This window comes from Anastrepha ludens, chromosome 6 (assembly GCF_028408465.1).
Source record: "Anastrepha ludens isolate Willacy chromosome 6, idAnaLude1.1, whole genome shotgun sequence".
NCBI lineage: Eukaryota > Metazoa > Arthropoda > Insecta > Diptera > Tephritidae > Anastrepha > Anastrepha ludens.
In genome coordinates this window covers 14729537-14741375 of record NC_071502.1, presented here as the reverse complement: position 1 = coordinate 14741375, position 11839 = coordinate 14729537, and the positions used below count along the sequence as shown (strand labels likewise).

The window sequence follows — 11839 nt, the reverse complement described above, 5'->3', positions numbered from 1 at the left end:
GAAAGTAATTTTACCATGCAGCAATGGGGCATGTTGCAAGTGCCATAGTAGATGGATGGATGGATGGCTGGATGGTAGGGGTGTGTTAGCGTATGCTCTCGCCCAGCTGACCAATTGACCCAGTCTGCCTTGTGCTACATACATAGACACTACCGAGCGTATGCAATTCATGGCAATTTGTGGCAGCGTGTTGCAAGTACTCGTAGTTAGTCATTGCATTCGTGTGGCTGCTTTTAAAAACATTTAAAATGGGAAACATTCTAACGCTTTGTGCAGTGGCATGGGAAATATTTTAAATCCAAACAGCAACAACAACAACCACAATAAATGTAGTGCTAGATGTGTAACGGGAATGTTGCTGGTGCTGTTGCGCATGTCTCAACCAACGAAAGGGCACTCAGTCAGCTGCAACGGCGTTCACTGTGCACAATTCGCTGCTCGTCATCCTCTGCGGCGCCAGCTGCCAAAGTTATTGGCAACTTAATTTCACATTTCGACAACATAATTGCCGGCAATTCGAAATGCAGCAATGCATCGGCCATTGCAACAACATTGACGCCAGTACACAGGCGGAAGAGTGGGCGGCAGGAAATGTGAGTAGAATCACAGCGACGAGTAAAATCACGATTGCAACAAAAACAGTGACACCAACGACTTAAAGTGCCTCGCTACAAACAACTATAGTTGCAGCAACAATACCGCTGAGAATAACCGAGATGCGAGCCACAAAATATCACATTGAAGCAAATGCTATTGAAAGGAATACTATACGAGAGGTAATCAAAGCAACAACAATCAATATATAGTACTAAGGTAATTTGAGCGACACTAAAATAGTTGGGTTCCTGCTCAAAGGACCATCGCTAGAAAGTGCACCGTGGATGGGCCAGCAGAGAAATGAGCCATTTTACTTTTTATTTTTGCATAAAAGCGGCCAGCCCAGTACCTCCATGCATACATTGAGAGCGCAAATGGTCCATAGACCTCATATGTGGTAAGACCCGAAAAGTCCGCACTAAATATTGATGAAGAATGGCTTATTTTGAAGTGTTTTGTGGGTGCATACTAGGGATGTCAGTACCGAGGTTTCGATATTTTCAGAGGTTTTTGGGATTTTCAATTTCCTACGAACCATATGAAATGGAAAAAGAAAACTCTCTTTTTTCCAGTAAAAAGAGCTATATGAGCTTTAACTTATTAGCAAATATGAAAATACGAGGGCGGGTTAATAAGTCCGTGACTTTTTGTATTTCTGACCTCTTTCGTCCACGGTTACAAAACGGCGCAAAAACTCCTCCATATTGCGATTAAACAACGCCAAACCTTCCTGTGAAGTTGTTACACGATTGTGTTTGTGGTCGACTGTGAATTACTGGGCAGTCTGATAAAGGTAGCTGTAAAACACAAACTAACTGACGCAGCACGTTCAAATTTTGACAGGAGTCAACTGACAGATGTCTGTTGACAGGAGCAGTATTTCTTTTTCAGTAAAGAGGTCAGAAATACAAAAAGTCACGGACTTATTGACCCGACCTCGTACAGTAGCGGGCATAATTAAGTATATGGTGAGTTTTTTTGTGATATTTGTAATGTTTTTCAACTGAATTCAAACTTTATACAAAATTTAGAAAATTTCACATAAATTTTGGACTCTTCAATCTCCATTTTTGAAAAATTTTAACGATGTTATTTTAAATATACGAAGTGAAGTCCAAAATAAACAAAACTGAGCTAAAATAAAAACGACAGGCGCTTTGTTCTGATAACTTCGAGTTTATTTATACACTGTTTTCCGCGATCTAACCGCTTTTCGAAAGAGTGTTTGAGGTCATTGACCGGACATTCCGGTTCAGGATGTCAGTACGCCTTTTGGATGGTCTCTACGGATGCAAAACGTTTTCCTTTCATGGCCAAATACAATTTTCCAAATAGGTAGAAGTCACAGGGAGCCTTGTCAGGCGAATACGGTGAGTGATTGATGATTAAAATGCGATTTATAGTCAAAAGATCAGTCACAAGAATGGATCGATGAGATGGTGCATTATCGTGCAATAAGCGCCAGCTTCCTTCTTCGCGGTATTCATAGTGAATTCGACGAATGCGATGTAACAACCGCTTAAAAACGCCAAGATAGAAAATTGCATTGATGGTCTGGCCCATTGGCACGAACTTCTTGGGGACAATTCCCTTGGAATCGTAAAAGCAAAAGAGCATCGACTTAATTTTTGATTTCTCCAAACGCGATTTTTTGCGTGGTCGCTCGTCTGGGGCACTTTCAGATTTATATTGGAAATAAGACGTCAAAGATTGCATAAAAAATGTACCGTCTAGAAATTATTCGCTACTGACATCTAGAAGTCACTTTCGAAAGACCCTTTATATTTAAAACCCTTCTATTTATTAAATGATATATAGTAGAAACTCACTCTCCGGACACGGCTGCTTCCTTGAATATCTACACCGTTTCCAGCTGGCCGACAGCCCTTTTTGCCCGAGTTGTTCGAATACTGTCGAGAGCGCAGAACATGTGGCCTTTCACTGCAGGCGTTTCAGTGAAGAACGAGCACTGCTGGCGAAGGCATTCGAACACCCGCCATCCCACGTAAGATTTCTCCAGGATATGTGTTTGACCATCACTAAGTGAGACGCCGCAAAAACGTTCGCGGCTGCAGTCGTGACAAGGCTCAACCGCATTGATTGGGAAAGGAAAGCCCAGAAACAATAGCGGCAGCAGCAGTAGAAGCAGAAAGATAGATAAGCATTCAATACTATTAAAAATATTACATTAATTATGTAGCAAGACCAGCTAGATTATTTCTTATGTAATGTACTTAATCCAGCTAAGTCATAATTCGACAGTTCTTAGGAGAAAAGGAATGAAAAAAAAACTAAAAAATAGAAAACAACCTTATAAATCTAAAGCCTATTCGTTAATTACAAAGTTTTTGGTACCTTTGCTAGCAGTTGGACAGTGGAGATAAACTGTTTTAGTCAAATCGACGACAGACACAGACGCTTAAGCCAAACACTCACAACAGTACCGCACTGAAGGCAAGACAATAGTTTGTGAGTATCGGACTATTGCATATTCTCCGATGTTTCACTCCCCCACAACCGCTTTCGAAGACAGTGGGAGGAGTGAATACTATGGATGGCGTAAAATCTCCATGCGCCCACAGGAGCGGAGCCTGGACGCAGGAACCTGTTGTGTCAATAGACATAAGCGCGGCTCCACCTTGAAGAAATGTTAACGCGGTTCCAGGGTGGAAACCAGCCGAGGAGGAGGAATGTTTTAGTGTTAGTGGGAGCATGCCCCACATACCATTGGTGTGACAGCACCTTTGATGATGTTTCAGACATTTTGATTTACACCTCCTATCTAAAAAATAAAAAAAAAGTTAGTAAAAAGTCTCAAACAATACTGAGACATTTTTTTCGAGTTAACTTGTGACAAAATAGTGAATATCTGCAGCCCGAAACTAATTCCGTGATGCCGAAAGTGTAATACCGGGATCCCAAAAATTCTGTGATCGTAAAAATAAAAAATTAAATTCCATCTCTAGTACGAACGGTAGGAATATGGATCCCGAAAATGTTGTCCCGGGTCCCGAAAATTCCGGGTTCGTAAAAATCAAAAACTGTCATTTCTAGTGCATACGCTATATTACGGATCCCAAAAATGAGTCCTGGAACTAGTCCCGAAATCTCGAAAATTTAATAACTGGATCCCGAAAATTCCGTGACCGTAAAAATCAAATATATTGCCATCTGTAGTACGTACGGTAGGATTCCGGATTCCGGAATCCGGTATTGCATCTCCGGATTCCGGAATCCCGAAAATTCTATGATCGTAAAAATAAAAAAAAAAATTCATTTCTAGTGCATACAGTAGGATTACGGGCTTCATTTCTACTTACTTTTACCATAGTCGCAAAGATGGAAGCGTTTTCATCATTATCTCTATTATTCTCAAGTTCTAGCTAAGCCACAACAGGGTTATATGAAACCAAACCTTTTTGAGTACCGAATAGCCTAACCATTTACGGAACATCTACTGGATTTTTTAGTTCTTAACGCCAAAAGGAGCCATGCAAGAACAATTAAGTGGGCCTCTACACTCCTCCATGTTTGTGGGGTGTAAAACAATTTTGTTTATTAGGCAACACATTTTGTCACTCCAGCTGTGATGTGCCTAACAATTAAACTGCGCGGGTGAAGTCGCGCGCAACATCTAATTAAAAGTTAAGTGAAACAAATCGATTGAATTATTTAACATTTCTTCAATATGCAACAAATAAGCTGCCGCATTTATTCTTACAACTACAATCAGATACAAATTCCATGGAAAAAAGAATATACAACAATATTTTCCCTGAGATGACAACAACTGCAGCAAAGTCTAACTCAACAACAACAACAACAGCCTAGTCAAAGTAAAAACCCTGGGAAAAGCGACAATTTGCGACAGAAAGTAATGTCTACAACAAAACCAACTGCAACAAAAGATTGCATATGCAACAACGAAAGGATGACTGCGTCTCCTAACTGCCAGTGAATGATGTTGCCAATGGCGCTAACAGCATTGTTACCACATATTGTTGTGACTAAAAATTTCGCTGCTGCCTTGTTGTTGTGCGCCTCTGCTGCTGGTTCTCACTGTTCAACCGGCAGCATTCTAGTTTTCAGTTTTTTTGTTTTGTATTTTGTTTCTGTGACTACTTACTATTGTAGCGGTTATTTGTTGCATAGGATTACTGTTGCTTAATGCCGTCGCTGTCTGGAGACTTTGTTGTTGCCTAGCCGGCTGTCGGGACATTGATGAATGGGAAGTGCGAATAGAGACATTTTTTAAAGAAACGTCGGAATCAACAATGCCAACGTTGAAAAGCAGGAAAAATTTGTAAAGCAATAACAATAATAGCAAACATAGTTGACCTAGAATGTTGCTGGTGGCGTCAATGATGCTGCTGTTGTTACTGATGTTGTGTGAGACTGCCACTTTATATGCAGTTCGAGTGTTTGCTATTCATTTGTTGCTGCCACGGTGGCAAAGACGTAGTATACCTACTACGAGTATATACATAAGTATGACTGTACGACATGTGCGATGCCAGTAGAACTAGGCGTGAGAGCTCACAAAGCGAGTAGTGAAAGAGCACTCCTTTTGACATGATTTCGCCGCACTACCGAGACTTTTTCCATTTTGTACTCCCTTATTAGGGAGCAAAAGAAAAGATCTCCCAAAAATGATAAATAACAGAACTTATTTTGATATAATTTTCGATTAGTAGCCGAGATATGTTGCGCCATTTGATCACTTTTTCTTCTTCTTAGCATCACAGTTCTTGGTGAACCATTGCTTCATTCACAACCTTTCGCTACCCGCCTCTATCTAAGGTTACTTCCTTCCACCGGCGCACGTTCAGCTTTGCAAGGTCATCTTCAACGATTTCGAGCCGTTTCTTTCTGCGGCCTCCAACGGGGCGCAATTCAACTGCCTTTCGAGTTGTTCTCGCCTTGGGCATTCTGAACTCGTGTCCAAACCATCTTATTCTCTGAGATTTTACAAATCTTGTCACATCGTTCGTTGTTTGCTAAAAGTTCCAGCTCATGATTATATCTTATTTGATAAGTAACGCCCTGCAGTCTGATTGGTCCATACATTTTTCTTAAAATTTTTCTTTCGACGACCATTAGCTGATTAATGTCAGTAGTTTTTAGCGTCCATAGCTCGCAACCATAGGTAAGCATAGGGCGGATCAATGTTTTGTATATCCTTATCTTTTGGTCGCGAAATAACAATTTTGACTTAAGAGATAATAAATTTGACTCAAATTAGAGTAAAAAGACTCATTTGCTACTAAAACTCTATCATTTATTGTTAATGATGTATCCTTATTGTCTGATATTTTGATACCCAAATAGGTAAATTCTTGCACACTCTCGAATGCATAGTCTCAGTTCAGCAGATCATCATGCCTTAAGCCGGAGGTGGGCCGGACCATAAACTTCGTTTTTTCTGTATTAATTCTCAGCCCAGTAGTTCGTACTATTTTTCCTAGTTTTTTAAACCCACTCTGTAATTCACTTCCGCTCTTTGCCATGCTTGTTGTATATAGTCCCATTTGGATTTAGTTCGGTAATTGCTGCGTGTAGGGCCTGGTTGAATATCAATGTTTATAAAACGTCTCCCTGTTTAGATTCCGATATAATGGGAAATTATTCAAACACGCTCCTTTTTTTATCTAAAAAATTTGATCTACCATAATCACATAAATACACGTTTCGAATAAAAATACTTTTCTTATTCAAAAGTTCCCATTGGGTAACAATTTCTATTAACCCGGCGATACTCGATTATAAAATAGTGTTCTACGCAGAATAAACTCGTGGGCTCTTGGCAACGGCTATGCATTGCGATCGCAATAGGAAGCCGGCGATAACGCTGAACTAAAATAGAACAAAATATGGTAGGATGTTGGAGAACGGATCTGCGTTATCGACACAGACAATAGGACAACCAGAATATAGCCCGTGGTACTATTTTTCATGAAAAACAAAAACTATGAAATTGATTGATTTTTTATCGTCAAGAAAGTAATAGCCTTTAAAACTTGTATTTAAAAAGTTATAATAGTTACTGAATTATAAAGGCCCTTTTTACTTATTTAGAGGTCTCAAACGAACGAAAGTGGAATTTTTGACTTGCTTCCTTACTAACCATCTAATGGTCTGGACAGACGGCGGCGTTAATTGTGATTAAAATTGTAGTGTAGCAGACGGTTGCTACACGGATTAGTGAACAACTGATTTGAATATAAAATCGTTTTGTCAGTAAAAGATGGACGGGTATTAGCTGCCCTGATACTAAAAATTAAACATTTATTTTAAAATACATACATCAAAGCAATTAATGTAATTTCGAAGGTTTTAGTGCAAACTAGCATTGCGTACAGTCTTTCTTGTTCTTTTCATTAAAAGTTTCATTATTTTTCATTAACAATAGATATTATCTATCATTTTCGGTAATGTTGCCATCGCAAATACCGCTAAACCGCTTATCTTATGAGAATTAAGTCTAGTTGTCAATTCGCATTAGTTTCGCTTAATTTCAAATTAAGATAATTCCAAATTAACTCACTCGACTGTTTAGGCTATAAGGTACTAATATTTTTTATAATTTGTATAGAAAGAATATAGAGAATATTTCGAATTTAATGGGAAAATTCATTTAGTCACAACCAAGGCGCATTCATTAAAGGTGGTAGCACTACACCAACAACACTGTTCTGTACGTTTGTTTGTCAAAGCACAGTGTTGGAAACCTAGAAAACAAATAATGAATTCGCCTTGTTTCATTCTGAGCTGACAGCCACATGGACACGGCGAAAGGAAAAACAACTCAGCTGATTTACCAACACCGCCTTTAATAGATTCGCCTTGGTCACAATTTTAAGTGGTCCTTTGTGGAGAAAAATCTGGGCCAATATGATTTGAAACCGAATTAAGCATTCTCAAAGTTTTTTTAAAATCGAAGCATAATTAGTTCTAACCATCCCTAACCACAAAATATCATATTGTGATTTCTTAAGTTTCGCTGAGGAATATTGAAATTCATTTTCTCGAGTAGCGATGGGGAGTGAATCGCTCGACTTTTCAAATCGAAAAAAAACTCAGGGAGGGAATAGTCCAGCTAATATCTGGTGTTTTTATATTAATGAGGAAGCACCGGCTTTCATAGTTGGGAAAGTTGGAAACTCAATGGTAATTTTCAAAGCGTTGGTTACATGGGTAAATACTAAAAAAAACAAAAAAAAAATATTAAATAATAGGCACCAATTTTTTTGGTCGTAGAACAAGCATACGCCGTAGGGGGTAGCATTAAGGTCCAGTTTTTTTTCTTTGTAGCCAGCCTAATATTTGCCCCTGCAACCCACAAAAATTTGCGACTTTTGGGAATTAAGTGGCCAAAACTTAGTAATCTTGGGAAAGGGTAATAAATTCAATTAAAATTACGTTTCTAATATTATTTGAGTCACTGTTTACGAATCTGAGTTCAAAAATTGAATTAATAATAAATAAGTAAATAAATTAAAAGTATAAGTATAAGTATAAGTATAAGTATAAGTATAAGTATAAGTATAAGTATAAGTATAAGTATAAGTATAAGTATAAGTATAAGTATAAGTATAAGTATAAGTATAAGTATAAGTATAAGTATAAGTATAAGTATAAGTATAAGTATAAGTATAAGTATAAGTATAAGTATAAGTATAAGTATAAGTATAAGTATAAGTATAAGTATAAGTATAAGTATAAGTATAAGTATAAGTATAAGTATAAGTATAAGTATAAGTATAAGTATAAGTATAAGTATAAGTATAAGTATAAGTATAAGTATAAGTATAAGTATAAGTATAAGTATAAGTATAAGTATAAGTATAAGCATAAGCATAAGTATAAGTATAAGTATAAGTAATATATAAGTAACGGGTGATCAATCATGAGGTGCTTTTTTCAATAGTTAAAAAAAAACAAAAATGTAAATTATGTTCAAAACCTTTATTTATCATTTGAAAGGACATTCTTTGACATTTACTTTTTGAATATGACTTCATTCAAATGTTGGCCGCAACTACGCTTAAGGTGGTCCATTCTGAAGGTCCAATTTTCAATCACTCGTTCGAGCATTTCGACTGGTATGTCGTGAATAACACGCGTAATGTTGGCTTCCAGAGCTTCAATCGTAGCTGGTTTATCAGCATAGACCTTGGACTTCACGAATCCCCAAAGAAAAAAGTCCAAAGGTGTGATATCACAAGATCTTGGTGGCCAACTCACAGGTCCTAAACGTGAAATCAGCTGCTCTCCGAATTGACTTCTCAATAAAGTCATTGTTTCACGCGCTTTATGGCAAGTGGCTCCGTCTTGTTGAAACCAAATGTCGTAGAGATCATTAGATTCAATTTCAGGTAGCAAAAAGTCCGATATCATGGTACGGTAGCGAGCACCATTCACAGTTACGTTGCGGCCATCATCATTTTTGAAAAAATATGGACCGATGATTCCACCAGCCCATAAACCACACCAGACCGTTGTTTTCTCTGGGTGTAAAGGTAGCTCTTGAACCTGTTCTGGTTGCTCTTTATCCCAAATACGGTAATTTTGCTTATTGACGTAATCATTGAGCCAGAAATGCGCCTTACCGCTGAACAAAATTTTGCTTGAAAACAGCGGATCTTCTTCAATCTTTTCAAGAGCCCAATCAGCAAAACAGTGACGTGCAGGAAGGTCATTTGGCTTTAGTTCTTGTACGAGCTGTATTTTGTATGCTTTTAAATGAAGATCCTTCCGTAAAATTGACCAAGTTGTTCCATACGACAGTCCAAGTTGCTGAGAACGGTGCCGAATCGATTCATCGCGGTTTTCCCGTACACTCTCTGCTACTGCCGCTATATTCTCAATGCTTCTTGCTGGACGTGGTCTATTCGGTCGAGAATTATCCACCAATGAATATTCGGATTCAAATTTGTTGATGGTATGTCGAATAGTGTTTAAGGCAGGCCGATTATGTTGACCATAATGCGGTCTAAGCGCACGAAAAACATTTGTCACAGAACGCTGATTTTCATAATACAGTTGAACAATTTGTAGACGTTGTTGCGGAGTGAGTCTTTCCATGATGAAATGCCAAACGCTGTTCAACAAATCCACGATGACAGTTTGCCACAACTCGCGCGCGATCTGTAAAAAAAACGCAAATGAAAAAAACTCCTCTTAATTGATCACCCGTTATAAGTATAAGTATAAGTATAAGTATAAGTGTAAATACAATTATATACTTGTCTATACTGAAGTGCTTATTCTTTTCGTAGCTTTGCGTATTTTATAAAGCTTCTCAAAAGCCATCAAATGTTAACTCAATTGACTCAACGGCGCCATAATTATCCATTTGTTAGATATGTAAATAATAAAAAAATAATTAAATTAAATAAATAAGTAATTCAGAAAGTATAGTTTCACTAGTAAGCAGCCAGAGACAACTTCAATCTCCAATAGTTAAGTGGCGAAAATTTCACTGCAATTTTTTCCACAAAACTGCAGCTCGCAACGAAGTTTGTTTTTAGTTTAATTTTTATATGCACTGAAAGTTGTTTACTTTATTTTTATTTTATTTCACGAGCTTTGTTTTTTGAAGAATTTATTTACTTATGAAAACTCTTGACAAAGTCTCAACAACTGAGCGAAGCTGCCTATAAGCGCACTGGAATATTTTTATTATTTTTATTTTTATTATATATATATATATTTTTTTCTTTTTTTGTAGTTTGTTTGGTTTCAATATACATAAATAGCACATCCAAAACAACAACACGTTTGTACTGCGTCACAAAGAAATTGCAGTGTAAAGTTCATTAGGCAAAGCGATGATAGGCCAAGCCGCGCCGCTTCTCATGTCCCGCCATATAATCTTTCTCCCATCCACTCTATTCAACCACTGCCATATGTAATTGTGTGGCAGCAGCAGCATTGCGCAGTGGGAGCTGTCGTGCCGGCATGTCAGCCGTAGCTGCGGCATACGCAATTTGTTCGAGCGCTTGCCCGCTCCACTGCTGCTCCAAGTGATCATTAAGTGCTGAAAATTAGTGAGAAAAGCAAACAATGCTGGTAATGGCAGCAGCAGTGGTGGTCAGGGTAACAAAAGCAAAAATAACATTTTTAATAACATCAATTGCCATGCGACCGAGAAGACATCGTCGAACAGTTCATCTACGAATTTGCTTATTGAGTTTTGTTTTTGTTTTGCTGCTTTCTTTTGGGATCATTGTAAGCGAAAGTGATCCTCTATTCGTATTTGCTAGTTAAATGGCTTTTGAATTGGATTTTCGATTTTCCACTCAATTGTCATGTATTATTGAATTGCTTTTGCAACAAATGCGAATATCGTATAGCGATGCTGATGCTGGTGGTTAGCTGTGCTGACTGTCCGACTGATTGACTGGCAGATCGACTGCCTGACGGGTATCTGACCAAGCGATCACGTTGATCACCATTGCCAACTGCGGTTGGAGCTCTGTTGAAATTGCGAATGGCAAAAAAAGTGGATTAAGTTGGCCATAATGACAGAGAGGTGGGCACAAGGCTTAAACGGGGGAGAGATCAAGTGCTGGTAGAGCTTGTGGCTATAATAGTTGCTTACTAATTTTTTCATTAACTCTGAGATTTGGGGAAAAATTGCAGCCAAAATAATAACTACGTTTTGCGTAATCTTTTATTTAAAATTCGACTTTTAATTTACGAAAATAATACTATGGTAATATTTATATTTTCTACTATTATTTCGAGTTAAATATGAGAGAGGATGCCAATCCTATGACCGCTTTGTTAAGGGCCAAGAATGTCGGAATAAAATAATATAAATCCACTGGGAGAGCTCATGAAATGTTTTGACGTTTAGATTAGAAAAGTACCCGACTAGAATTACAGTGAGGCATGCCGAAGAATCAGTTAGGCCCGAATTAGGCAGGCCTTACTGAGGCACGCCTCACTATTACCTTACTTGGCCCACGTTAGACACGGCAAAGATTGGCATGCCAGAACAATACCAAATTTGGTTGTGGTCACGAAAATCTGTGGCAGTGTCTCACTTAGGCATAAATTGGAATCCCTAACTGATTTGTAGAAGGGCATCCGGAGTATTACCGAAGTTCGGTTTTTCGAACCTGCGCCTAATGAGACAGATGTGTAGCGATATCTTTCGGGACTTGGGCCTAGTTTGGCTACCTTATGAGGGGTAAATTTGGAATGCGGTCTGCCTTATTTGAGCCTAATCACCGCC

The 11839-nt window shown here is 38.2% G+C and overlaps 1 protein-coding gene across 1 annotated transcript in view; it reads left to right on the top strand.

The window, feature by feature from the left end:
- Window positions 1–339: 339 nt before the first annotated feature.
- The window catches only part of LOC128865657 (protein Shroom-like), a 98834-nt gene continuing 87334 nt past the window's right edge, over window positions 340–11839 (top strand). Inside the window, exon 1 of the mRNA XM_054105889.1 lies at window positions 340–593. Coding sequence (XP_053961864.1) covers window positions 340–593 — 254 coding nt within the window. The remainder of the gene's footprint in view (window positions 594–11839) is intronic.